General features: G+C 49.5%; 11 protein-coding genes across 11 annotated transcripts; 4 read left to right on the top strand and 7 right to left on the bottom strand.

Annotated features, from left to right (window-relative positions):
• Nucleotides 1–60: 60 nt before the first annotated feature.
• On the bottom strand, nt 61–1,736 carry N7443_000129 (acyl-CoA synthetase; the record flags this gene model as incomplete). The annotated part of the gene is made up of 3 exons (XM_056880185.1): nt 61–225; nt 284–1,410; nt 1,463–1,736. The coding sequence occupies 3 exons, from the start codon at nt 1,734–1,736 to the stop codon at nt 61–63; spliced, it is 1,566 nt and encodes a 521-aa protein (XP_056745423.1).
• Nucleotides 1,737–2,350: 614 nt separating this feature from the next.
• On the top strand, nt 2,351–4,501 carry N7443_000128 (putative ABC transporter; the record flags this gene model as incomplete). Its single annotated transcript, XM_056880184.1, has 1 exon — nt 2,351–4,501. The coding sequence occupies one exon, from the start codon at nt 2,351–2,353 to the stop codon at nt 4,499–4,501; it is 2,151 nt and encodes a 716-aa protein (XP_056745422.1).
• Nucleotides 4,502–5,131: 630 nt separating this feature from the next.
• Nucleotides 5,132–6,547, top strand: N7443_000127 (uncharacterized protein; the record flags this gene model as incomplete). Its single annotated transcript, XM_056880183.1, has 3 exons — nt 5,132–5,227; nt 5,277–6,246; nt 6,309–6,547. Coding segments are annotated over 3 exons (1,305 nt in total), but the record flags the coding sequence as incomplete, so codon positions are not given.
• An 82-nt stretch (nt 6,548–6,629) lies between these two features.
• N7443_000126 (class I SAM-dependent methyltransferase) lies at nt 6,630–7,595 on the bottom strand (the record flags this gene model as incomplete). The annotated part of the gene is made up of 3 exons (XM_056880182.1): nt 6,630–7,290; nt 7,322–7,463; nt 7,523–7,595. The coding sequence occupies 3 exons, from the start codon at nt 7,593–7,595 to the stop codon at nt 6,630–6,632; spliced, it is 876 nt and encodes a 291-aa protein (XP_056745420.1).
• Nucleotides 7,596–7,811: 216 nt separating this feature from the next.
• Nucleotides 7,812–8,876, bottom strand: N7443_000125 (nitronate monooxygenase; the record flags this gene model as incomplete). The annotated part of the gene is made up of 1 exon (XM_056880181.1): nt 7,812–8,876. The coding sequence occupies one exon, from the start codon at nt 8,874–8,876 to the stop codon at nt 7,812–7,814; it is 1,065 nt and encodes a 354-aa protein (XP_056745419.1).
• Nucleotides 8,877–9,486: 610 nt separating this feature from the next.
• N7443_000124 (exocyst subunit EXO84) lies at nt 9,487–11,664 on the bottom strand (the record flags this gene model as incomplete). Its single annotated transcript, XM_056880180.1, has 3 exons — nt 9,487–9,877; nt 9,938–11,216; nt 11,271–11,664. The coding sequence occupies 3 exons, from the start codon at nt 11,662–11,664 to the stop codon at nt 9,487–9,489; spliced, it is 2,064 nt and encodes a 687-aa protein (XP_056745418.1).
• Nucleotides 11,665–12,546: 882 nt separating this feature from the next.
• Nucleotides 12,547–13,437, bottom strand: N7443_000123 (uncharacterized protein; the record flags this gene model as incomplete). The annotated part of the gene is made up of 3 exons (XM_056880179.1): nt 12,547–12,881; nt 12,933–13,040; nt 13,095–13,437. The coding sequence occupies 3 exons, from the start codon at nt 13,435–13,437 to the stop codon at nt 12,547–12,549; spliced, it is 786 nt and encodes a 261-aa protein (XP_056745417.1).
• A 1,319-nt stretch (nt 13,438–14,756) lies between these two features.
• N7443_000122 (uncharacterized protein) lies at nt 14,757–16,113 on the top strand (the record flags this gene model as incomplete). The annotated part of the gene is made up of 4 exons (XM_056880178.1): nt 14,757–15,036; nt 15,084–15,223; nt 15,273–15,546; nt 15,575–16,113. 4 exons carry the CDS (start codon nt 14,757–14,759, stop codon nt 16,111–16,113), a joined length of 1,233 nt encoding a protein of 410 aa, XP_056745416.1.
• A 779-nt stretch (nt 16,114–16,892) lies between these two features.
• Nucleotides 16,893–18,329, bottom strand: N7443_000121 (ankyrin; the record flags this gene model as incomplete). The annotated part of the gene is made up of 1 exon (XM_056880177.1): nt 16,893–18,329. The coding sequence occupies one exon, from the start codon at nt 18,327–18,329 to the stop codon at nt 16,893–16,895; it is 1,437 nt and encodes a 478-aa protein (XP_056745415.1).
• A 1,841-nt stretch (nt 18,330–20,170) lies between these two features.
• N7443_000120 (acyl--CoA ligase) lies at nt 20,171–22,146 on the bottom strand (the record flags this gene model as incomplete). The annotated part of the gene is made up of 6 exons (XM_056880176.1): nt 20,171–20,230; nt 20,288–20,441; nt 20,499–20,602; nt 20,652–20,937; nt 21,012–21,479; nt 21,536–22,146. 6 exons carry the CDS (start codon nt 22,144–22,146, stop codon nt 20,171–20,173), a joined length of 1,683 nt encoding a protein of 560 aa, XP_056745414.1.
• A 2,382-nt stretch (nt 22,147–24,528) lies between these two features.
• N7443_000119 (sterol desaturase family protein) lies at nt 24,529–25,901 on the top strand (the record flags this gene model as incomplete). The annotated part of the gene is made up of 5 exons (XM_056880175.1): nt 24,529–24,578; nt 24,712–24,756; nt 24,855–25,095; nt 25,176–25,261; nt 25,343–25,901. The coding sequence occupies 5 exons, from the start codon at nt 24,529–24,531 to the stop codon at nt 25,899–25,901; spliced, it is 981 nt and encodes a 326-aa protein (XP_056745413.1).
• Between the last annotated feature and the right edge of the window lie 1,338 nt (nt 25,902–27,239).

The following is a 27,239-nucleotide window of genomic DNA, read 5'->3' as shown; positions in this document are numbered from 1 at the left end:
GTGTATCACCCTCTATACCCACGCTAAGCACAATTATCTCATCTATTGTGCACGTTTGCCTTAAGCCTTGTCCGGCCAGTACTTCTGCACAAGAATCTTCTTGTTAACTTTGCCCATGGCATTCCGCTCGATGGCATCGACGACCTCTAGGACAGTGGGAATCTTATAGGCCGCCATTTCGGTCTTCAGTTGCGCACGAAGAGTCTGCAGGTCCAGTGGATTTCCCTAATTTGCATTAGCAACCTTGGAAACTTGAAGCTCAAGGGATTTTCGAAAAACTTACTCGGAACTTTACCACTGCACCCACTCTCTGTCCCCATTCTTCATCCTTCAGTCCGACCACAGCTACCTCCTGAATGGATTCTAGGGCCAGCATTTTGCGCTCAACTTCAAGCGCGGAAATTTTGTAGCCGCCCGACTTGATCACATCCACTGATGCGCGTCCCTGGATAAAATATGCACCATCAGAGTCACGCCTGGCCACGTCTCCTGTCTTAAACCATCCATCGCTCGTAAATTCAGAGGCTGTAGCCTCAGGCTTACGCCAGTATTCGAGGAAGACATTTCCGCCTTTGATTTCGATCATACCATCCTCGTCAATTTCCTCAACGATACGGCCGGTTTCCTTGTCGGCCAACCGAACCTGGACCCCTGGAAGTGGCCAGCCAACACTTCCATCAATCCGCTTCTCGTCTTCCAGTCCACAGCTCAAGGCCATGCCGATCTCGGTCATTCCATAACGCTCCAGCAGGGTTTGACCAGTGATTTCACCAAACTTGGTTTTGATGGGGGTCGGAAGCGCGGCCGAACCGCTGACAATTAGACGCAGAGCGCGAGCTCCAGCTCGAGCAGCGTCCTCCTGGATTGTTCCGCGAATGTGGGCGTCGAAGTAGTCATTTAGACGGGAATAGATGGTAGGAACAGCGAAGAACAAGGTAGATTCTTGGGCCTGCCATCGCCCCCAGATAACTTGAGGGTCAAATTTGGGGTGCATCTCCACCGTAGCACCGCTCAAATGACTAGCGACAAGTCCGTTGATGATGCCGTGGATGTGGTGAAGTGGGAGGACGTGAATAAGATGGTCCGTCGGGCTATATTTCCAGGCTTTGACGAGACAGCTGGCCTGGAAAGTTATCATCTCATGCGTGGTGACACATCCTTTCGGATTTGATGTAGTCCCACTGGTGTAAATCATAAGGGCGAGTCTATCAAGGGCCAATGACAGTGAGAAGGATGGCAGAGACGGGGCATCATTCTTGGTGAAAGGGTCAAGGCCCATGAAGGGGACATCCGTAGTGCATCCCTCGCGCAAAGCCGGCGCAACCTTGTCAAACGTAGGATGGATGATAACTAGGCATGGGTCTGAATCGCCAATGACGTATAGCAATTCTTTGGCAGGGTGGCTGGTGCCTATGCTCGAGATTAGCCACCTATAGAGACTTCAGGAAATGGGACAACCTACAAAGTGGCACACAAACACCACCGGCAGCCCAAACGGCCCAGCTGGTCACGACATAGTCGTAGCCATTCGGCACAAGAAACGCGATACGCCGTTCTTCCAAGTCGGTCAATCCCAGCTGTTCTGTAATCTGCTTTCTGAGACCAGCCGCATCCTCGAGGAGCTGGGTGTATGTGAAGGATTGTTGCTTGGTTGCGTCGATCACGGCCACTTTCGCGGGGTCATTTTGGGCGTGTTGTTGCGCCGCCAGGAATAGCGGGAGCGAAGGGATAGGCATGAGGGCGAGGAGGAATAGACGACGGGCAAAGGGGGCATTGACTTTGAATATTAAGGAATAGGGAATATTTGAAAAAGCAAAGTCTCAGAGAGACAGAAGATCGGAGTCCGATTCACCGAGGCCCAGTGCACCTTTAATTTAGCCGGTTGACTATCACGACCAACCCTCGAAGAGCATCGCTCCAGGGCTCTTGACGTGCTCAAATTCATACCCATTATCTTTAACAGAGGTATTCGATTCCTTTCTAAAGAAGCAGCAAGGCAAAATTCTCTTCGTGAATCGATCGGCCTTTCTCAACTAGTTTCTGATTCTCCCCGCGTGCTGTTCGGCATTCAGATGTAGCCCCGATGTCGGCAATATATTTAGATCCCGCACCGAGCTTCGTGCTGTGACTTTGCACAAATGTACCAAGTTCAGATTCGAGAAATTGCATCTGAAAAAGAGGTACCCAGACCTAGCTTCGGTAAAATTGACTGGCATGGTTGTATTGTATAATTCCAAAACGAGTCTGCCTTTATACTTGCATTTCCTCTCAATGTAGTACACGTGACCGACCACGACTAACGCCGCCCAAACTCCGAGATGCGCTCTGACTCTTCCATCGGCCAGCGACGATGCTTCGAACAACGCTGCGCACTCGGCTATGGCCATCCTTGCGCGCCAAACGATTCGTGTCCTCGGTTCCTCTGGTTCGTATCGAGAATGGAACCTTTTACAAGCAGTACCCGACGGAGCAAAATGATACCTCGAACCCGCCCATGTACCGAAACCTCGATTTCACCATCCCCTCCGGTCCTGTACCTCCATTGAAGGGTGCAGAGCCTGCACAGCAACATTGGGCAGTAGTTGGCCCTTCGGACCGAACTGAACTACTTAACATTCTGCGTGGCCAGCACATCTCCATCCCGCCCACAGCACGGTCGTATCCTTACCTCCTCACCGATGAAATCGCCGCGAAGGACCCCCGGTTACGAGTTGTCGGGAATGCAATTCAATACATTGGATTCAGTGGTGAAGGGTCCGGAGCCATTGGTGGCACCCGAGGTGCATACCTGAGTGCTCGCTATGAGAGTCTCCGCGAAGAGACGGATTGGACCGTGGAGCAATTCCTGCGAGGACAAACCTCACTCAACCCCATAGAAGGAGAAGAGAAAGGCACGGTGTATGATGAGCCGCTACTGCGGCAAGTGATCACCGACCTGCACCTGACGAAGTTGCTGGATATGCCGGTCGCAAATCTTAGCAACGGTCAGACTCGGCGCGCACGTATTGCGAAAGCTCTGTTGAGAAAGCCAGAGCTGCTGCTCCTCGATGAACCTTTCATGGGGCTGGATCCTGCCACTGTCCGGAGCATCAGTGATCTTCTATTCCAGCTGGCTCAGAAATCCTCGCCGCGGCTCGTTCTGGCCCTTCGCCCACAGGATGCGGTGCCTGAGTGGATCACACACATGATCATGGTAGGCAACTCCAACCAGATAATTCTACAGGGCTTGCGCTCGGAGATTGTCCCAAAAATGAAAGCCTGGAAACATGTGGCGATGGGAACGAAAATGCGTGGGCCGGCTAGTTGCGATTTGCTAGAGGCTCGCGCTCTGTTGAAGTCTGGTGTTCTTGACGAACAACTACTCCGAGACTTCTCCAACAGCCGGCATGAGAGCCGTGTGAAAGGTCATGCGTCTTTCCCCGCAGGAGAACCGCTGATCGAGATGGACGGGGTGCGTGTACAGTACGGCGACAAGGTGGTCCTTGGTGACTGGAAACAGACAGTGGATGATAGGATACAAGAAGGATTGCACTGGACGGTGCGTCGAGGCCAGCGCTGGGCAATTCTCGGCGCCAACGGCTCGGGCAAGACGACGCTGCTGTCACTCATTACTTCGGACCACCCCCAGACATACGCCCTTCCAATCAAACTGTTTGGACGGTCTCGTCTTCCTGAAGTGGGCAAGCCTGCTATCTCGATCTTCGAGCTTCAGTCTCGGCTTGGACATTCGTCTCCTGAGATCCATGCATTCTTCCCACGTCAGTTGTCGGTGCGTCAATGCCTGGAGTCAGCATTTGCAGAGACTTTCTTGTCGAAACCGAAGATTTTCCACGAAAATGACTTAGAAATCGACGCCTTCCTTCGCTGTTTCAAGCCAGAGCTCGATCCAAATTACTCGCAGAAGAAGGGCAGCCCTCCCACTGTGGGCCACTCCGAAAACTTCCCCAAACTTCCCGGAGTGAGACCCAATTCACAATTTCTCCCACCCGACCATGATGTGGAGTACGCCGACGATGTTCGATTCGGGCAACTGAATACCGCGCAGCAACGCATTGTATTGTTCTTGCGTGCCCTAATTCACAAGCCGGATATTGTGATCTTGGACGAGCCCTTCTCGGGGTTGACTGCTTCCCAACGTGACAAATGTTTGGCATTCCTTGAATACGGCGAGGGTCTATCTATGTTCAAGAAAAGTAGCAAGTATTTGTTCCAAGGTCTGTCAGATGATCAAGCTTTGGTTCTCATCAGCCATGTCAAGGAGGAAATCCCTGACAGTGTCCGGTATTATATGAGACTGCCATCTGAAACCGACGACTCCGAGGCCTTGGATTTCCGGTTTGGCATGCTCAAGTCCTTGAGCCGTATGAGTGACCCCGAGGTTTGGGCCACAGCTTGGGCTCCATCGAATCGGTTTGAGCTGACCAGTAGACGAACATGGCGGAAGGACAAGGAAGATCTCGAAGTGACCGACATCTCTAAGTACGAGTGGTACTCGATCTAGATTTATGCATAGACCCGGAAGGCTGCTCGGAACCTGTACATTTAACAAGACATCATTTCTGTTTTTATATACCTCGAATTGATTTCAGTTCCATCCTAGAAATTTCTATTTCGAGATTGCGAGCAAAGAAAGAACGAGCGATTCGCGCCGACAATTTGATATCTTTACCCAGACGGTCCCGAGCACTCCAAGGTTTAGAAATTTTCCCGAAGTGCAAGCCTTTTCCCTTTGAGCGTATCACCCCCAAAATCATGGCTCTCACTTCAATGCCTTCGCTTGCATTCACATTGATTGGGATTTGGCGTCATTTGTAAGAGGTCTGTAGAAGACCAGCTCGGCCTCTATCGATCTGTGGGTAGGCATATCACGGATGAACTTGCGGAATATAATATAATAGTTGCATATCTCGCATTAAGCGTCCAATAGCCTTCAATCCAAGCTAATCCAACCTAATACAATGGCCCCGTTGTTCTCCCACCGGTGTTCGATCTCGGCGTTCGGTCTCGGCGTCTGATAGCAGCCTTGCAATCCTCGATTGGAGGAAATTTCCCTACGAATGCGACACAAAAAGAAATCATCCCCCTCAAATATTGAGCTCAATCAATCATTAATCTATTTTATTCATAGATCATGAGCTCGGCGGAATTGCCTCCAAATGGAGGTTATGGCTGGGTCATTGTTGCGGCTGTTGCTGCAAATAATGCCCATCACTGGGGCATCGTGTCTGTAAGTGTAGAACTGGCAGAAGAAAACAAATCGCTAACGATGACCTAAGTGCTATGGAGTCTTTCTTGCTTACTTTCTTTCACATTCTCAATTCTCGGATGGATCCAGTCTTGACTATGCCTTTATTGGTGGCCTGTCTGCATCTCAAGCCCTTCTGATTGCACCAGTAGCTGCGATAATCAATCGTCGACTCGGCCTCAAAGTGACAATGTACTTGGGGATTCTATTTGAGACAGCTGCTCTTTTAGGCGCGTCGTGGAGCACTCAAATTTGGCAACTCTATCTGAGTCAAGGCATTTGCTTTGGCTGGGGACTCGGGTTGCAATACGTATCAACAATCGCCATCATTCCACAATGGTTCACCAAGAAACGGAGCCTTGCAGCAGGAATTGCTGCTGGTGGAAGTGGCACGGGTGGTTTGATCTATTCGCTTGCGGTCAACGCAATGCTGGAACGGTTCGGTACTGGGTGGACCTTTCGCATCTTGGCGATTGTCCAGTTGGTCGTCAACAGCCTATGCGCACTCATTCTTCGCGATCATAACAAATTGACTGGGACCAAGACATCCAGCATTACGCTTCGTCAACTTTCCAAGCAATACGAGCTTTGGCTGTTTCTTGGATGGAGCTTTTTCAGCGTGATGGGCTTTATGGTAATTTGGTATTCACTAGATGAATTTTCCAGGAGCATTGGATTGAGTGCTCATCAAGGATCTATTGTTACAGCTGTGATGAATCTTGGCCAGATCTTCGGTCGGCCCGGGGTTGGATATTTTAGTGACGTGGTTGGGAGGATGAATATGGCGACGTTCGCTACTTGCCTAAGCGGACTGCTGTGTCTACTTTTGTGGACATTCTCCCAGTCCTATGCAGCCATTTTGTGTTTTGCATTGCTAGCTGGAACTGTGTTTGGGGCATTCTGGACGGTTGTTGCACCTCTAGCTGCTGAAGTGGTCGGTTTGGAATATCTGCCTTCCTTTATGACTGTCGTCTGGCTATTCTGCGTGGCCCCAGCAACAGGTATATCGAAAATTTTGAAGGATCCGAGATATGAATCGAGAAATACTAATTGTATTCTCTAGTTGGCGAACCAATTGGTCTGGAACTTCGAACTACCGGAAAATACGAGTACCGACACGTTCAGCTATTTACTGGATTTATGTATATTGGTGCCACTATTTTCGTCATCTTTCTTCGCCAGTGGAAGCTATCGTTAGTCCGCAAAAAAGAGGATGGGATGGGAGAAGCTTCGGGAAACGCGGCCCCTCAAGCATCAACCGTTCCTGCAAATGGGCATATTGGATCTTGCAGAGCATGGCTAGTGAGACAACGGGTGTGAGGCTAATTTTGCATTTATATCTCTGATAGATGAATCAAACTTATCTTTCGTCCGTTTTGCTGCTCTACCTTTTCTTCGTCAACGAACCGTGCAGGCATGGAAAAAGAGACCACTGTTCTTCCACCTCCAAGTCAATATTGCCCCACCCCTTGTCTTCATCCGCCGTTCCCAGTAGAATCCGTTCTGTATCTTGGTCTAGGCGACAATCCCCCATAAAATAAGCCCAGCCAAGCAACATGTACAGCCCTTGAAATATTCGGGAGATGATACTTCCTTTCGAGGTACGCCACGGGTTTGAAACGTGCTCGCAAATCAGCATCTGACCACCAGGACGTAGCAGACCGTACAGCCCTGAGACTGTCTCTTTCGGGTCTGGAACACTGCACAATACTCGAACGCAGATGATTGTATCAAATAAAGTATCACCTGCTTCAAAAGAAGTGATTTCCTCTTTCCGAATAAGCTCATGAGTCAGAGAACCCACGTTGGCGCTGGCATTTAGAACATGATATCGGTCCTGCATCTTGTATCGACTGGCTTCAGATCGAAGCTGTCGGTGAAGACCGATACATGGCTCAGCTCCGTAAATTTGAGTTATCTGTGAGCCCTGAAGGAATTGCATGCAAGTCCCGCTGCCCGGTCCGATCTCCAACACAGTTCCCGTGGCTTGTGAGAGAAGCTGAGGTATCAGAGCGGCGGAGGCCGAGGGTGTATTTTTGGAAGGACTGGGTGCTATAAACAAGTTAGCGTCTCCACGCGATCTTCTTGCCCTTCTCTCTCTCACCGGAATACTGCAGCCAAAAGAAGGAGAATGCCGAATCGCGGATTTTCTGCCATTGGGCTGCGGACAGAGGCACGTTTCCTTCAAAGATTTCCAAAATCAAGATACGAACATAATCTGAAGCATTTCATCGCCGATTAGCTTGTCCCACATCATGTCCTGGTAAGTCATCATACGGTAAATGGCCGATTTCATCATGAAGAATGGGTCAAGAAGAGACTGAAGCCATTGCGAATTCAAAGAAGGCATGATGGTAGATTTTTGAGAAGATTTGATACTGAATCAACAAGTGGGGTTCAGGAACCCCTCTTATGCTCGGTGATTCTCCTCGGCTTCGGCGATTGATGTCGGCGTTGCATTGAGATTGCTCGAGTGGCAATGATAATTACCCCTTCCAAGATTCAACAACGTTACTTTCATTCAATTTTTGGAGCTGTCGTTGCTCTTATGCTACATCGATCTTTGTTACAGGGACAAGGTAGCCCGGGTCAAACGCTTCCCGGTGTCCTCCCTTACTTCTCGTACAAAATCTCCCGCGTTTCCAAGTCGCTTAATCAATCCAACACCGGTTCCGGCCCATATACTCCCCATATCCTGCCCCATCAGTTCCTTGGCCTCCCCTTTCTCCTCCTCGCTATTCATAACAGAAGATAACCAGCTTCTAATGTTGTTGATAGGGACTCCTGCCATGTGTTGATCGTAGAATTTGTTTCGAAGACAGCGACCGTCATATTTCTGTGGCCAGAAATTGGGTCCCCATATCTCATCAAAGATGCGAGATCTTGCGGTAGCCTCTCCTCCATCAGAGGCTTGAAGAATCGCATCACGATAGACGTTAGGGATCCTCGCTTCTGTAGCGGCGAGAAAACGTGTGCCCATGACTACACCGGAAGCTCCAAGTGCAAGCGCCGCGGCGGACCCCCTTCCATCTACAATGCCACCAGCTGCAATCAGAGGAATATCTTTGATTTCGAGTTCTTCGAGTGCATCCGCGACTTCGGGGATGAGAGATATGATGCTGGCACCCTTTGCCAGACCGTGTCCACCAGCATCGCTTCCTTGCAGAACCATGGCATCTGGATGACACGCCTTGGCTACATCCAAGGCATCTCGCACACATCCCAGTTGAATCCACACTTTGGTGGCTGGTGAAGAATAGCGGATTGCTTCCGTCCATACCCGCAGATCCTCCGTACTGGCAAATGAAAGCCAGGCCACGGCTGGCTTATAAGTAGCAAATAGTTGCATCCAATCTCCGAGCGGAGAGCCGTACACTATAACCCCAACGCCGATTGGCAATTGTTGTGGGTCTGAAAGAGACGCCATAAGATCTTGAAGCTCATGGCGGACAGTTTCGAGTTGGCTTGATAAAGCACGCATATTATCCATGAATCCAATTTGTCCTAGACCACCAGCACGAGTGACTGCTACGGCGAGGTCACTGGTGGCCACGCCGCTCATGGGGGCGTTTATGATGAGAGGTGTCTGAGTCCAAGGAAGGTATCTTTTGAAAGAAGCGGCCAGAGCCATCTTGAGGAATGATGCAGAGATTGAGCTGAGTGTGCGATGATTTCCCAAGGGTAGAGCCTAATAAATAGTTCTGAAATCATTCAAATCTTGAAAGTAAATGTCAAGTGAAGGGCGCGCTTACTGACATTTGAACGGTTTATCGCGGTCAAAGGCCGAGTGGCAACCACATTTGGATCAAGCCAAGAAAATCAAGTTTTAAGCTTATCCTCGCAGTTCAAGGTTTCAGTTCCTCTCTTCATGCAGACTATTATTTGGTTTTTTATTTGTTCGAGAGTGTCTGATCGAGGTCGAGCCCATTGTACGAGTCTACACCAAGGATGTTCAAACACCGACCTTCGGATACCGAAGAATAATGAACGCCGAGCCTCAAGATGACCCGAATAAGGTCACTTCAGGATGCTTATATAGCCCGTGAATGAAGGCCTGGTCATATGTGTTTCGGAATTGCAAGTGTCTAAATTTTATGGATTGCGAGGAAGGGAGGGGATACCTTAGCAGAGCAGTATTGTTGTGTCAATCTCCTATAAGTTGGTACTAGCAATTCGAACAGGCTTTCATAGAAATTAATTTCCTTGGTATGATCAAAATATCATGTTGCAATCTCTCGTATCTAAAGAACTGGAGTCGACGGCGATGACGTCGCCACCACCTTGTCCGGCTGCACGGTACGACCAACAGGAGCAGGCTCACCGTTCTCTTCCAAGCCCCGCGCCACCAAATCAGTGAAATCGACGCCGACCTCTGTCAGCAGATCGGCATGCTCGTGGACGATGTCGAGACATTTCTGCCAGACGGAGGTGCCGCGCTGTACACTGCTGAGCTGGCGAGTAAGCAGAGCATTGAATCCGTCCAAATGATGCTTGGCCCAGCGTATACAAGAGCTGGTCATCACGCTCGGGAAGCATTGTTGATAGATGCTGATTGTGTTCTTGATGAGCGAGAAGTAGACGTAGGAAATTTGGAAAATGTAAAGTGGGAGATCACCCTCGAAGACACAAGCCCTATACAGGTATTAGGATGCAGTTTCTCTCGCATACCCCCAAGTTGAATTGAATACATACCGGATGCGTTTGGCAATAACGTCAGTTCGTGCTTTGAGGTACGTCTCGCGCGCTTGATCCTCGAATCCTAAACGGCTCAGCCAGGTGACGTTGGTTTTGGTTGTCACGGGGAACGAGTGCGTGTCCACCAACGCGCGTGACAGCATGCCTGCCAGCCGTGTTGCTCGTCCATCAACTCTGGCATTGATCATCTCCTGCGCGACAGGGCTTCCCTTGAGCCCCTTTGCAAGTTTTCGAAGTCTTTCAATGCTTGATACTGCTGCCTCAAAGCGTTGTAGTGCAATGTCAATGTCCAACTCATCCACCTGTCCCTCCACCCAGCGGAGGTTCTGCTGCTTGCCATCGACATCGATACGCAATTCGGACTTATCGCGAGGGCCTTCGGCGAGATCAAACTGTTCAGATTTGAGTGATGGGGAGATGTGTCTTCCGGCGAGGTATCCATACGCCTCTAGAGGCTTGCTGGCCGCCTCGGTTTCTGTTCGCAGAGTTCGTCGCAGATCCTCCACCGTCTTGCGAAATGTCGCAAGAAGCTCATTCTTGGTCGCGGTGTCGCGCTTGTCCTGACGGTAGGTAAATGGCTTCGTTCCGACCCGAATACTAATCGCGTTCCCGATGCCGCGGTCCAGGGCTTCTTCACGGGCGGCGCCTGTGCCCAGGTTGGCAGCCAAATCAATCATGTCGATGTCCTGCAACGGCCAACATTCCTCGGCCACAAGCTTGGTTGGCACAGGTCCGCGGTGGTTGGGGTTATTCTGGTCAACACGCTTGCGCTTCTTCGCGGCCACCAGCAGATGGTCATTCAACAGGACAATGTGGACCGGACGCCTTGGCTTCCAGGTTGCCGAGTCCAGCTCAGCCCAATTGCCCGTCTCCAACACGATATGTCGACCTGGAACCGCTGGTAAGAACTTCTGGGACCCCTCGACAGTTTTCCACAAGGTCTGTAACTGAACACTCCACATGCTTTCCAGGTTGGCCACGGAGCTGCGATTCGCGCTGCGCTTGGGAAAGTGATCGTCTGCCGGCGACATCGGGTTGGGCGTGTTGCCCACGGATGTCTGCCCCAGTGCGTTTGTGAGCTCGGACATCAGGGTACGTAGGGTTCGCATTTCATCCTTGAGCTTCTCCGCCTCTCGACTGATCTTGATAAATTGTGTGCGGTTCTGATACACATTCTGCTGGAGGTCGGTTGAGGTTCGATTCTTCACTTTGCGCAGCTTGTCCTGGTAATTCTGGATCTCCTCTTCGGAGGCGTTGGCAAGGAGATTGGCCACATCTGTGGTGCGGCGTTAATACTATCGTTATACACAAGCAAAGGGATGAGACGTACATCTTTCCACCGGCAGACTGGGGTCTCTCAGCGCATTCAAATCTACCACGGGCGCGGGGGCCGCGCCTTCGGCTGGCGACAATTGTTTGGAGGCCGGAATTGGGACACCCAACCCACCATACCCACCCGGTGTTGCGGTAGGGAGAGCCGGGACAGGAGGAGCACTGACATCGAAGTCAGGGGCGGCATTGTATCTGGTAGAATAGCGTCGCTTTACTAGGTCGGACGTAGCACCGCTCTGAGGAGCTCGGTCGTGACTCGTGGGGATGGGAGGCTGACCGACATCGGGGGACCTAGTGTTGGCGGGCAAGGGGCCGGAAATTGGTTTGGGAGCACTGATCTGCGGGCGCTGCCGGCGAGACTTACTTCTCAGAGTTAAGCCTCGGCCTTCCATGGTGAGGGTAGGTGAACGTGGAAGCTGGAAGCTGGAAGCTGGAGTTGAGGAGAGTTGGGGACGGCCGTAACGGGGATGGGCGGTCACAGCTCGGTTACATTGACACTCCAGTCATTCTATACCTTTCACCTATCTTTTTCACCTATCTTTCATGTTCAAATATTACTCGCTTCTTTTTAGGCCGTTGATATCATATTGGCATTGATCTTTTACATTATTAATGATGTTCGTGTTTCCCATCCACTTCGTACACATCCACTTAGCCTGGGAGCTAGAACTGGAATCCGTCACGCCTTTTCCCCGGGTAGTCGCTCTGTAGGTGACTTCCCCAATGAAACACACATATGTTACTCTTACGTTGGAATAAATTGGAGTCAAATGGGCACCTGTGGAAGTTCAGATGAAGAGGTATTACTTCCGTGTTTACTATTTGAACCTGTCAAATAGGTAACGTGGTCTTCCGGCAGTAGCCGTATGGCCTGAAACTTTGCATCAAGATAGAGTTCAAAGATGCTTCGCTTCGGCAATTAAGAGACTATCAGTGATTACGGTAGACTATTTCCACTGATACCCGGCACAATAGGATGGCGTGTGACGCAAGGTGCGAGTGTCGCCATGAATCCCCCGTGGAGGTGGAAAATTGTTATTCCTTTACATGTTTGTGCGGTTTGCATGTGTATCTCGGGATTCTATAATAGCAGAGGTCTCAATGCCTTTGATGGGGTGACCACCTTCGTATTCCCAACATGTCATTGAATGGTTGTAGGCTAATAAATCGAGTCTTATCATTGCAGATATGTACATTCGTTCCCAAGTCCATAATTTATCGACGACAAAGCCTCTGGAGCAAGGTATCACTTAATTTTATACACCAACATGAAATCATGTCCTTTTCGCAAAATCATAATACTCTCTCCTATAAGTCATATCCTCTATCAACTTTCGCATCGCCACATCCATCTGTATATCCGTCTTCATCATGATTCCATCCTGATCCTGGTCGGGTTTGCTGACAGTGACAATGGGATCCTGACTACCTAGTGTCATATCGCCTAGTCCCCACCGCCGATTACTCTTCAGAGGGTTCCGTCGCTGCGGATAGGTTGCTCCGGGCGACTGCGCGCTACTTGGGTATTTGGCAGCGCTGGAACCGAACATAGACGGGGCATAGGTTTTGATCAGGACAGAGAGTGGGGGAGGGCAGCCGCAGAAGATAGCTGTGGATGAATAATTAGAAATGATGTGCCATTGAGATGAGAGATACATACCAACGTAAGCCTCAATTGTGCACCAATTGAGGGAGTCTGCCAAAAGAAGGTAATACTCTTCTTTGGCGGAGGATAGTTTCGTGACAAAATCATAGCGGACGCAGGCCGCTAATGGCAATATATCAGTAAAAGTCCACTCCATGGACCGAAGGGGATACGCACCAGCAATGGACAAGATACCTAGCCCAAAGATACCTAGAATAGCCTCTTTCTTGCGCCAAGTCAACTGGAGCCCATAGAGCATTGGAACTGGGGATAGATATGTCAAGATATCCGCTGTGATATTCAAGATGCCTTTGACCTCGTAGAAGCGTTGCTGTAGTTCCAGCGACATACAGGCGCTAGACTTTGGGTTAGTCCAAAATAGATATGGAGGGCTGCAGCCCGCCAGTGCGCCGATGAAGCTCGCAAGGGATAATCCGACGTTGAAGAATATGACGAAGAAGACGACCCAGCGCATGTATTTGCGAGAATCGAGACGGAGATAGAACCACAGCAATGGCATTTTGACCAGCCCCATAGAAAGCGTGTAGAGGAGACGTGTAACCCAAATACACTGGTAATGGTCAAGGATGGTATATAAATGGGGATGGTGTGCTTACTTTCAGCATAGGCACGATGTCACTTTCCGGTATGGCAAGCGCATGTTTTCCAATTCCATACTGGGATCCAATCATAATCGTTATTGACAATCCGAAATTGAGTATCTGATTGAATGTGAGTGAATAGAGACCATCGGGCGTATGATTGAAAGTCGCTTACTGCGCCAACTATCATCAGAACTAGATCTTTCGTTAATTTGGCTTTCGAATTGGGGGTTCATTGACTTCCTATCATCCGTCCCCATAGCACGCAGCATAAAAGCGCGTACATAGATGCGCAGCGCGATGATGATGGAGTCGAACACGATGAACCTAATGCCCATGCTAAATATAGCCGCATGTCGATCCTCGGAAACATTGCCTGGGGACGCTGCTTTCTGGGCGACATCCATATTCAACGCGCGGTGGAATAACAAGGAGTGAATGCGGCCAGGGACGTCAATAGGCGATTTATGCGACTCCATGTAAACCCAGCTGTCACAGACTGTGGCACAATGACTCGCAGACGGCAGAAGTAATCTACATCCTTATCGATCTTTGGCCAAGAAATTTGACTAGCAGCCAATAATGAAGAACAACCGATCGACTGAGAAGTCGGTTGCTACAGAGGGCACGTTCTGCATTTAGCAACTTAGGTCTAAAAGGACTAAACGCAGCAATGGATTCGTTCTGTGGCGATGAACGAATGAATCGTGGCCTTTGTGGATGGTCTTCTTGTTGAAAAAGGAACATCGGTAGAAACAAGCCCCTGGAGTTTGCCATCAAATCCACTGCGCAAAACAGGCGACCTCGGCGCTTGCCGCCGTCAGCGGGTCGCGGTCGATTACCTTGAGCGTGACAGGGCGGGATCCAGGCACTTAGACTGGCGAATCGGCATGATGTTGCGAGCCCCGAATTCGACAGGGGCCAGGCGCACAGCAGGTGGCGATCGGGGCAGTGATTGACGGTCGCCATCGCCCTCGCGTCGAGCTCAAATGATTCATTAGCCTCTTGGCGGGCCAGGGGGGTGAGGGCCGATCGAGTTGTTGACACCAACGGCATCGTCTGTATGAGGGGAAATTGCTTTCCACTGCGGCGGTAATTCTTCGGGTCCAAATTGGCTGGCTAGTCGCACTGCTAGCGAGGAGAGACAGGGCCCGAGGATGTTGCTCTTAAACAGGGCTCTCCTGTCGATTACCGCACACATTGATATCCCGTCAAGATAAAGGGCACAACAATCGCAATGGCTGAATCAAAGAATGTTGCATTGGTCTTTGGGGCCAGCGGTATCTCTGGCTGGGCCGTCACCAAATGCGCTCTCTCATACCCCACGCCCACCACCTTTGACAGAGTGATCGGCTTGACGAATAGGCCGTTATCTCTGGAGAAAAGTGGTTTACCGCATGACCCTCGACTGGAGTTGCATTCCGGAGTGAATTTGCGGGGGAATCTTGATGAAGTGCTGTCCCAGTTGCAAGCGAAAGTTCCCGACCTGGAAGATGTCACCCACATGTGTTATCTTGGTATGTAAGGGGATCACATGTCAACAGTCGTCATCTAACTATATCAGCGTACTCCAATGCAACTGCATACTCCATGGATGTGCTGGCTATCCGGGATATCAATGCGGGAATGACATACAACGCCGTGCACACTGTGGACCAGCTGTGCAAGAATATGAAGTTCTTCGTGCTTCAAACCGGAACAAACGTATGTACCAACCTAGCACCAATTGATGGCTCTAGCTGAGTAGCTACAGAATTATGGAGTCGCCGTGTTTCGCTTCCAAGAACACATCGAGATCAATCCTCCTTTGCGCGAGGACAACCCGCGCATTCCTTCGCCTTGGGGAGACGAGATCTTCTACTATGCGCAGGTCGACCTGATCAAAGAAGCCAACAAGGGAAAGTCTTGGAAATGGTGCGAGGCTCGACCAGATCAGATCATCGGTGCGTATCCCTTGTTCTTGCGTTTGACCCTGCTGACATCGTCGGTGGCCAGGCCACGTTCCCATTCCCGCAAGCATGACATAAGTCGAGCCTCTCGCGCTCTACTTGATAGTATACCGCTACTTGAATGGCCCCAGTGCCACCGTTGTCTTCCCAGGGCCCTACACAAACTATATCCACACGTATACGTCATCCTCGCAGGATATCATCGCCCGTTCGGAGCTTTACCTGTCTGTCGAGAAGCCAGACCAGGCGCATGAAGAGGCATTTAACACCGCCGACAGCGCCACTCCCGCACCTCGGTCCCTCGTTTGGCCCAAGATGTGTGAATACTTCGGTCTTAATGCTGAAGGCGCATGCCCCGAGGACAAGGGCTGGAAGGACATCGACAAGTGGTGGTTCGCGCACCAGGACGACTACAAGAAGATGTGCCAAGAGTACGGTCTGCGTCCTCGCGAGATTTCCGGGGCGACTTGGATTTTCCTTTCAGCAGGCTTCAGCTTTCTGGGTCGCAACCGCGAGTTGAGCTTCGATAAGATCCGGATTGTGGGTTTCACGGAGGAGTACCCGGTTGCGTATGGGTATTTCCAGGTGTTTGATCACCTGGTTCGGGAGAAAATTATTCCCAGCAAAGAGGCTTGGACTAAATAGATCATGCAAGGTATGTTGGAATGAGCATGACCGCGGCCACATAATGTGTCTGGGAATGATCCCCCAATGAGAAAAAAGTCAATCAAGTCATGGTTTGCCATGGGTATCTCTACAAACTGTGACTGGATATTTGTATTAGAATGTCTCTCGGTTATATATTGCTGGTCAGAATTCTAACCGCAGGGTAAGCTTTCCATAGATTCTGCAGAAATTAAGTCGAATTCAAGATTCCAAAAATCAACGAGCAGTTTTTTACAGGGTTAAAAACTAGAGTTGTCTCTATTTGGGTGATATCAATACTGCATGGAGGAACGCTGTGGGTGGGTGTGGACAGTTATGAGTAAGAAGTAATTATGGACCGAGAGACGAAAGATCCAAGTTCAGGATCCGGGTGAGTTGGCAGGGAGCAGTTCCGCCGCCAGACTAGTAAACTTCAACAGTTCATGATTTGATTGTCTCTCGTGGAAAATTGGCCTAGATTCATTTGACGGATCCGGAAAGTGCAGATGGAAAATAATGGGCCTTTTCGCTGTGAACAAGCGGGTCGCTCAGCTTCAGTCGTACAGTATGGAGTTTGGTCGGCGGCCGTCTATTATCTGCCAATTGGACTACATGCTTATCCTTCACATATTTCATCTCTAAATCCGAAAATGATACAAACACCATCCGAGACAGAATATTGATTTCACCACCTAGGCACAGATATAGAGCCATAAAATGCAGCCTGCAGAATAGCCGGACAACCATCTGCTTTTGCAATAACATCCACCTGGTGGCTCTCACTCTTGCATGGCTTTCTCAAACAGGGAGTGGAATATAGCTTCTGATTCGCCCATATCGACTTTGGCTGCTTCGTCCCTCAGTCGTCGGGACCTGCTTACTATCTGATCATGTAGAGAGTGCCAGTCAACACCCACAAGCTGACCGTTCTGCTTGACAATCTTCCCGTCGACGATAACCGTGTCAATATTTCCCGGCGTTGCATGAAAGACCACGGTCCCGACAGGGTCCACAACAGGCACCGTATCAATATCTTCACAGCGGAAAATAACAAGGTCGGCCTTTTTCCCGGAAACGATAGAACCGATCAACGACTCCATCTGCATAACCTCTGCCCCGCCCAGCGTTGCCATGCGTAATACATCCTTTGCTTTCCTGCGGACATCCCTGTGTACTGTCTGGTCATGTTCGTGAGCTCTTTGTGTCTGAAGTGCTAGCCTCATCTGTGCCATAAAGTCATTACCATGATTCGACGTAATGTCAAGCCCAAGGCACGTCCGACAGCCCAGATCAGCCGCTTTCCATGCTATAGGAGACCCCATGCCCATCTGCAGCTCCGTATCAGGTGTACTGACAATACCAGCACCAGAACTTCGGACCGCAGCCAGCTCGCTATCTGTCATCCAAGCCCCGTGGCTGAACACAATGTCCGACCCAAGTAACTTCGCATCGAAAAATTGCTGCACGATTTCAGGCTTTGGGGCCCCATGGGAGACCACTGAAGAATGTACAGTGGCGAGTCTAGCTCCCAATTTCCTCGCGATGACCAACTCTTCGAGATTCTTTTCCCGGAGCTGCATCGGCGGCTCGTTCAACGCAATCCCGAAGGTGAGAAGTGTACTGCTGGCATCGTTGCTCGAGAAATGTTCTTGACGCACACGGAGAGCATCATTGACTCTAGTGGCTTGGTCGAACGGGTCTGTCGCAGCACTAGCGAGATCCCCAGGTACTATTGGGTTTTGGTAGAACCCATAACAAAATGTGCCTCGAATAGCAGCATCTTTTAGACCCTTCACAGCCATGTCAGCATGCGCAGGCGAGTTTATCACGTGGCAGTGGTCCAGGACGGTCGTGACGCCATTGTTAAGCAGACTCAACGCAGCAGCATAGTTCGCGAAGTAGACATCCTCTGGTGTGTACAAACTTCCGTACACGCTCCGCAGGTGACAGCAATAGCCAAAAAGAGACCAATCAACTGTGAGACCCCGCAGGAGATGCTGCCACATGTGATGATGGCCGTTGATGAACCCCGGTGTTACGATGCAGTTTTTTGCATCGATAGTGACCACCCTCCCGTCATTCGGCGCAGAAAGATCTCGGCCTACAGCCTTGATTCTTTCATTTTCTATAAGAATATCGCAGTCCAGGGGCTCCCCATCTGATACATCCATGGATATAACAATTGCCCCCGTGATAAGAATATATGACTTCGACATGGTAAAGTGCGTTAAATGGCAGTGACACTGGAGTTCAAAAGTTCAGAAGAGATTGTGGTCATATGAAGACAACTCTAAAGGGTTGAACGCAAGACTGTAGCGTGGACTCTTCTTGAAAAAGCCAACCAGCTTGTGATTACTTGAGGTTACATGTGGCGCTTTTACGCATTCAGCCAGGAATAATGAACGTGAGACGTGCCCTGCAAGACATGCCGCCTAAGCGCAGTGGCAATTATGAGCGGAACCAGACGGAGCCATAGGACAAGCTAACAACGGTAGATTATGCGGAGGAACCCCACGTGTCAAGCACGGGATACTGTCATAATAGTCCCGTGGCGCGTACCCAACGTAACTCCAGGGCCCAACAATGGCTTATACGAATGGGAAGGTCCTCCATGGGAAAGACCAGGGGATAGGCTGGAGGAATAGATAGGTGGAAGGCTCCATGAGCAACGAGGCTGTCCAGCAGTTATCGCGCGGTATAGCCAGCCTCAACACAAATCACCTGAATGGGGAGAGCGCTGGGGTTGCCCGGCTGACATGGCTTAGCGGAGAGTGAAACGACAGCTGAGTTTACAAGATCGGTACGGGAGAGGCTTCAAACTCAAACTAAAGGGCTCTTTCGAAACACAGACGTCGCCCCCAGAGACAAGCAAGGGGAGCATGGGCATATCGAGGAGATGAAACCCTTGTAAGCCGGCCAGGTCTCGTCAGGCTATCGAACAAAAGTCTTAGCGCCTGCAAAATCATTGTTTCTGTCGGCTCAAGGCGGGACACTTCACCACTAAGCCCGGCTGATTCAGCGGCCCTCCAAAGAGTATGTTTCGTATTGTAAAACCGAATCAACTCAGGATATATTATGCCAAGACCGGCATGCTGTTAGTAAGACCAACTTATCTTTCTCTTCACACCTGATAAAATTAGCTTCAGTGCTACTGGTGCACTGGCGCAAAAATTCGCTGTAAATAGAATAGCGCCTTCTTGGCGCTGAAATTACCCAGCTTCCGTACGAGACTTAGAGTTGTAATCTATGACGTAAAATGAGCACTTGCTTTGCCCCACTCTCGTATTTCCTGCGGACGACACAACACATTGCCAAAAGATACATGTACATATACTCACTGTCCTCGAACCATGCGTCACACAGGTTACAGTAGCTTTCAAAATCAGTGATGCCTCACACTCCTACCACTTAATTCCCGAGCAACGCACTAGTCCTAATATGGCATGGCAGTGGACTTTCCGCCTCCCAGACCGCTTCCTAGGATAGTATGGGTATTTTACAATACGCATCTATGATTCCTAGTAATGTAATATACAGGAAACTGCCATACACAAGCTACCTGCGTGCTCCTCCTTCCCCTGCCTCGCTCATCACTTGCGTGTCTTCAAAGGTTATACAAGCTCAGACCAAAGACACAGCTCTAATGCTTCCTGACTCAAAGCTTCAGTACGTTCGTGATATAATAGGGAGCCGGTCCTTCACCACATCTCAGATGGCCGAATGCAGCGAGGTTACGATCTAATGAATATTCGCAGAAACTTACGGCAATTTGGAAGCATCTATGCGCCCCAACCCCGAGTAGGCCGAAAACGCACCATAACACCACTAATGAAAGGATCCCTCTGTGACCACCTGTCTGAGAAGCCCGGCCTCTACCTGGATGAGATGGCTATTTTCCTCTGGGATGAGTTCCAGACCTAGGTTACAACCTCCAGCATCAGAGGAGCCCTTGTATTAATTTACAATCTTCAGGCAAGAGTAGAGATCAGTATATTCGGTCGAGCTTCCTCCTATGGAGCTCCTTAACCAAACACATCATCATCTTAATCAAAGTACTTTACAATTTCGAATCCTTCGCGATAGCATCTCTAATGACGCGTCGCAAAATCTTCCCAGACTAAACAGTCCATTTGGTGTTATTATGTGCCTTTACTAGTGTTTGAGCAGCACGTACCGGGGCTTTGGGGATGGAGTCGGTGAAGACAACACCGCCTGTGAGTCTCTTAATCGTTGACACCTTGTTATTGACGAATTGCATGATGTCGTCCGCGGAGACGGAAGCCCCTGGCGCTACCACAACGTAGGCACGAGGGTACTCTTCGCCGTCCCTGTCTCTATTAGTCCATGGAACAAGACGTATCTAAGAAATTCTCGTCGAGTCTCACTTTCTTAAGCCGATGACGGCGACGTCATTGACAGCAGGGTGGTCGAGAAGGAGTGCTTCGAGCTCAGCAGGCCAGACCTGGACGCCTTTCACCTTGATCATTTCCTGCCACAAGATGTCAGCCGTTGCTATCGGCTTTTACTCACGTACCCACCTTCTTCCGGTCCACGACATAGTACCACCCATTCTCATCCTGACGTGCCACATCTCCTGTCTTCAACCATCCGTCTGGAGTAATGGTCTCATCGGTCGCCTTCTTGTTTTGCCAGTAGCCCTTCATAATATTCGGACCACGGAACCATATTTCCCCGCTTTGTCCCGGCGCAACCTCATTCGCTTCATCATCCATTAGCTTGATCTCACAGTTCGGCATAGGCTCGCCAACGGAACCGGCTACTGCAGTTATGGTAGGATCCCAACCGATAGTATTGCAGCAGGATCTATAGGCAAAGTTAGTATAGGCCTCTACTCCAAGCCATACTAAGTGGTGGTTAGCGAAAGAGAGGAGACGAACTCAGTCGACGCAAGGCCTTGCTTGATATTTACGTGTCCTTTGGGCCAAAGTGACTCGTACTGGAAAGTCGGTTCTGGACCTAATGGTGCAGCACACGAGAAAGTCTTGGTGACGCTGCTGATGTCATACTTTCCGCTCTTCACCGCAGAATGCTTGGTCATGGCCACGATAATAGGCGGCACAAGGTGCAGCTCTGTGATACGAAACTTCTGGATGTTTTCTAACATACGGTTGATCTCGTACTGCCGCATGATGTACGAGGGGACCCGTCTCGCGATGGAGATGGTGCAAAAATAGCACAGTGCCAGACCGTGGTAGAGTGGAATAGTGCACAACCACCGGGAATTCTTGGCCGACAGCTCTTTCGTTCGGAGGTTAGTATCAAGGCTCATCACGAACTCTGTCTGAACGCAGTTTGCGAGGATACCATAATGTGACACCTCCGCTGCTTTCGGAAGACCAGTGGTTCTGTCAATCATAATATTAGCATCATTAGAGACAGAAAAGTTGCCCAGGTGACGAACCCAGATGTCATCACCGTATAGACGGTTGTCGATTTCGATTCTTCCGGAGTTAGCTTCTTCCAAACGAAGCGCCTGCCAACCTCTTTTGGTGCTAGTAAATGCTTCCAATGCTTCACTTTAGTTTTAAAATTATCATCGCCGCCGCCATCCTTGATGAGCGGAGCATCATTAAACAAGAAAACACGTTCCAGCCCCATGCCTGTCATCTTGGCGGCTTCGAGAGCGCAGGCTAGATTTACTTCGCTCGTCAGCATGAAGCTCGGCGTGGTGAGGCGCAGCTGGTACGCCAACTCGCGGGCATTGGAATGCGGGTTCGCGGACTGGTATATGCCACTGGCCATAATAACGCCGAGGTTGACGACGGGGAACAGGATATCGTTACCGCTAAGGATGACGACTCGATCGCCTTCTTTTAATCCCGCGGCTTTTAATCCTGCGGCTAAACGCTGAGACCAGAGACGGAGCTCAGTCCAGCTCATGCACAGCGTCTCTGGGTCTTCAGCGTCAGCAAAGGCGAGGGCATCGCCCAGTGGAGCTGTAGGGGAGCCGAAGAGATAGGTGGGAATGTCCATCTCTGGAATAGAAACACTCCATCGTGATTTCTGCGGCATGACTACGTATTTCACGGGTACAGTGAGGTTGATATAATGACGGATAAAGAATCGAGAAAGTGAAGGAGTACAAATCTCGCTCATTCTAATCTGTCTTTCTAGACTAACTTCGAGGTGTCTTACGTCACGTGAGTGCATGCAGAGTAGCGTGTCCCGAAATAGAGTTGAAGGAATCGACGAGACGCGATATAGATACAGTAGAACTTGAAAACAGTTTACCCCTCGGACACAGGCTTTCTTTCCCAGCGCCCCACTTAGATGGCGCCAAACCGGATTCGATCATAGGCAGCCCCTCCATCTTTTCTTGATGTTTTTCTGGTAGATCTTTGAAAATACTCTAATTACAGGTTCCAGGGATCGGGTGAACCTTCGTCGCCGAAACGCACCGTGGCCATCCGCTAGAATGCGGACAGATTACCCCCTCCGGCAGTACTTGCTTGACTCTCGATATGTAAAGTAGTTTTCGAAATCAGCTATACCTCGACAAACACACAAGTCCTCTCCCGAATAATATATCCGCAAAAGAAGAAATCTGATTGGATGGTGCTAAAATTAGCCCATTAAGTAGACCGCTTTTTATATTCATACCTTTCCTTACGTTACATTCACGTGGCCTCGAGACTCGTATTTTACATGTAACTCGTATACACAAGCGATCTTATTGTTCTTCGGCACAAATCTCCCTCCCTCAACCAATCAAGGAAATTTGGAACCTAACACAAAAATTGACATGGCTCCAAGGCTCCCTGCTTCAAAGCTCAATTTTACTCGTGGCATGATAGACATCCATTCATTTTCTACATCTCAAATGGCCGAAGAAGCTGAATGCAGCAAGCTAACAATCATTAAAATCCGCAGAAACCTGTGGCAATTTGGAAGTATCTACCCCCCCAAATGCGAATAGGCCGGAAGCGAACTATGACGCTGCAGATGACAGAAGCCTTGTGCCACCACCTCCTAGAAAAGCTAGGGCTCTACCTTGACGAGATAGCTATCTTTATGTGGGATGAGTTCCAGATATCGGTCACTGTTTCCAGCATCAGACGAGCCCTTATTGCGAAAGGTTGCTCCAAAAAAACTGCTCGACAACGCGCAAGAGAGCAGAATGCCGATTTGCGTGACTTTTACTTGCATAACCTATCCGACTTTTATTCGTATCACCTTATATATGTTGATGAATCCGGATGTGATAAACGAGCCGGTTTTAGACGCACGGGTCGGGCACCACTTGGCAGGACGCCTTTGTAAGTAACGCAGTATCACCGAGACCAGCGATATCAAATGTTGCCTGCATATGCCCAGGATGGCATTGTCCTATCTTGTATTTTCCATGGCTCCACAGATGCTGCCGTATTTGAGGACTTTATTGCCCAGCTTCTCCAGCATTATGGACGATAGCCGGAGCCTAAACCCGTACTGGTCATGGATAATGCATCATTTCATCACTCAGAGTCGATTGCGCAAATGTGCGCGGAAGTTGGTGTGCAGTTGGTCTAACTACCGCCTTATTCACCTGATTTAAATCCGATTGAAGAGTTTGTTGCTGAGCTCAAAAGTTTCATCAAACGAAATTGGACCTATCACGAAAAGGATACCGATCAAGGTTTCGATGTTTTCCTCGGATGGTGTGTCAATATGGTCGGCGAAGGGAAGAAAGTTCTCAGGGCCATTTTCGTCATGCAGGTTTGAAAATAGAGGTTTTGGAAGGGTCAAGCTATGAATAATGATGTGAGAAAAGAGAGCGCATTTTGAGGTAATGCATGGGACAAATATTCGCGCCAAATGCATGAAGTCGAGCAGAAGAGAACCAACAATCGACTAGATCAAAACTCATAGCCTTATATCTAGATTTCGCCTCTGTTCGCTGAGTTGCCGTTCATGGGTCGCAGCGCTGTATTATAACCAAAATGTTATCAGTATAACACCCCTCGTTTATTGAAATTTTTGACAGAAGCAACCGCCTGTAGCACGCTGATATACAATGGACCGTGGGTTCTCTACGTCTACACCAGATATAGTACAGTAGAATTCGAAAACGGATTACCCCTTTAACACACGCCTTCTATCCCAGCGCTCCACCAAAGCCGCGCTAATCCTAGTTCACTAGGAAAATATCTACTCTCTTTGCTTGGTGTATCTCTGGTAGATCGGGAAAATTACCGTAATTACAGGTTGCGGCACTGGGTGAACGACACCTACGGAAACTGTTCGTAGCCCTACCAGATTTTGCAAATACTGTAAGAACTAGTACTGCTTTCGATAACTCGGAGCAGGCCATTCCCGAAGTGGTGAGGCCGGGAGCCGGAACACAAAAGTCATCAGCGACGCAAAGGTCAGGCCACAGACGGGCCAATAGCCATCCGAGCCCCACCAAACCGGATAATGCGCATTTGCCCGCCTGTGTTTGGCTGCCTGGAACCTTCCTGCATGTGGTATGTTCAATTTAGCAGGATTAGGATTTAATAGTAGGGAATATACTGTACACTACATAGCACATAGTACTCTCGCCCAGATCCTTTCTTTTTTTACTCCCCTCTTCACGAAATAGTCTTCTCCTTCTCTCAGCCTCTGCTTCTTCTCTCTTATTCAAGACCTATTAGGAACCACAATGTCTGTGTCTCCTCCGCTTTTTTGCACCCCCACCCCCCTAGGTGGTTGAATTATACTCTTTTGTGGAATTTGTCGCATATTGACCCTTTTTCTCCTAGGAATTCTACCGTGCTGCTCCCCGGCACCTATTGGGGCCAATATCAGGATATCACCAAATTCAATACCCACCTAAGCGTGGCAGAGAGATTGTGGGTCGCATGGTATGCGTGGGTGCAGAATGATGTCCTGGCCACCGGTATCATGTCCTTCGTCATCCACGAGTTGGTCTACTTCGGCCGCTCTCTTCCGTGGATCTTCATCGATAGCTTGGGTTTCTTCAAGAGATACAAGATTCAAAGTGTAAGTGACAAGCCTAACACCTGGCACTAGCCGAAATCAACTCAATTCCAGCCGCCATCGAAACTAACATTCTGCTTCAGAGCAAAATACCTTCATTACGCGAGCAATGGGATTGCGCCAAGTTTGTGCTTCTGAGCCACTTCACCGTCGAACTTCCTCAAATCTGGTATGTTCCTGCCCTCGACGGAGTGGTATTCTACCTGACGTTTGCCTCTCGGGCCCGATTGAGTAGTAACGGCTCTTCTAGGCTTTTCCACCCAATGGCCCAGTTCTGCGGTCTATCAACATCGATTCCTTTTCCGTCTCCCTGGACTATGACGTATCAGATTGCAATATTTTTCGTGATGGAGGACACTTGGCACTATTTTGTCCACCGAGCTCTTCATTGGGGTCCACTCTACAAGGCTATTCACAAAATTCACCATCAGTATTCCGCACCATTTGGTTTGGCCGCCGAATATGCTTCTCCTATTGAAGTGATGATTCTCGGCTTCGGGACCGTCAGCTGCCCGATCCTCTGGTGTGCTTTCACCGGTAACCTGCATATTCTCACTATGTATATATGGATTGTGTTGCGCTTGTTCCAGGCTATCGATGCCCACAGTGGCTACGAATTTCCTTGCAGTCTTCACCATTTCTTGCCTTTCTGGGCTGGTGCTGATCATCACGACCTCCACCACGAGAAATTCATTGGGAACTACTCAAGCAGCTTCCGCTGGTGGGACTACCTCCTTGACACCGAATACACTCCGGATGCCCTAAAGCACCGAAGAGGGAAAAAGGTGAAGGCAAAGAAGACACAATGATCTGACCATTACCAGTGACGGTCTGCCTATTTTCTCTTCAACTTGGGCGTTGGCTCTGTCTGGAGCTATTTACCTGATAGATGATAGCCTTTCTTATGGTACTGTTCAAGGGTTGATTTACCATCACTAGACTTAGCTATTCTTGAAACTAATTGGTCTTCTAAACATCGCTAAACTCATGCCGTAGCCGAGAGATTCATGGCAAAAGATGAAGCGGCCTGTCTCGATTAATATACGGTTTGTGGCTCTGTGATGGGAACTGACTCTTCGAACAATTTTAGAAGAACGTCCATGGCGCGTTTATGAGTGCTAGGACATGATTGGTCCTCGGCTACCCCTTGCTCCACTTTGGAGAAGCATAACCCCCTGTAGTAGCATTGTGCTGTATACTGGCCAGTTCAACACAATTTATGCATCGGACGCGAGGCTCAAGCTTCTCTAGCTCATCGCTTAAGAAAATTCATTGTTTCGTTTCAGGGCCATAGCGTCCGAGAGCGCGCGTCACCAGTGCCCTGAAACGAACGCAGTGGGAGAAAGGGAACTAATCAACGTGCACGTACGTGCGCGTCCGCAAAAAAACGGAGCTTGACTACGTAGGGCCGCTACTGCCACGTGCGCTGTCCATTCGCCCTTCGCCTTGCCTTTTCGGGTCTGGTGTATCAGGGCTTTAGGGCTTGCCATCTGTATACGCAACCTATCTGCACGTTTCGTTGATGTGATTCCCTCGTTCCCAATTGTAGAACTCTCTTTTACGGTGACGCTCTGAGTTATGTTGCAACCTGTGTTTTTGTTTCTATCCTCTTCTACGACTTTTGTTCGACTTTGTCATCTAACCTCCCCGTTAGCGCTGGCGCCCACAATGTTAACTCATAGATCTTGTGTTGATCGTAGTCGTCAGGTGCGCCCATCTACAGCAACCCAGCTGCCACTGTGCGCCGCCCGCTAGCTGCCGTCTTTACAGGGTTCGCTCGAGTGCGCCCCTGCTCACGCTTTAGTGTTCCGATACTTATAAACTCATCCGATTCTTGCCGTAGACCATATCAAGTTAGAGTCGCTTCTATAGTCATTAGCGAAAACAGCTTCCGCCCTTAACTTTCAAAATTATCATGACTGCCCCACTTCCAAGCCATTGGGGGGTAATTTTAACTCTACGGCTATTTATAATTGATTTAATAGACGATACTAAGCCAGCATGATACACTCAGCTTACAGTATAGTTTTGCCTATCTCATACATGTTGTAAAAATTCCCAAGGTACGTAAGTCGATGAAAGAAAAGGCCGCTTATTAATCATACAATCTGAAAGAACAAGCCGAAAACAGTCAGATCTGTGCAGTA

This window comes from Penicillium atrosanguineum (genome assembly GCF_028827265.1).
Source record: "Penicillium atrosanguineum strain IBT 20685 chromosome Unknown utg000001l_segment0_segment0, whole genome shotgun sequence".
Lineage (NCBI taxonomy): Eukaryota > Fungi > Ascomycota > Eurotiomycetes > Eurotiales > Aspergillaceae > Penicillium > Penicillium atrosanguineum.
This window is presented reverse-complemented; position numbering and strand designations above follow the sequence as displayed.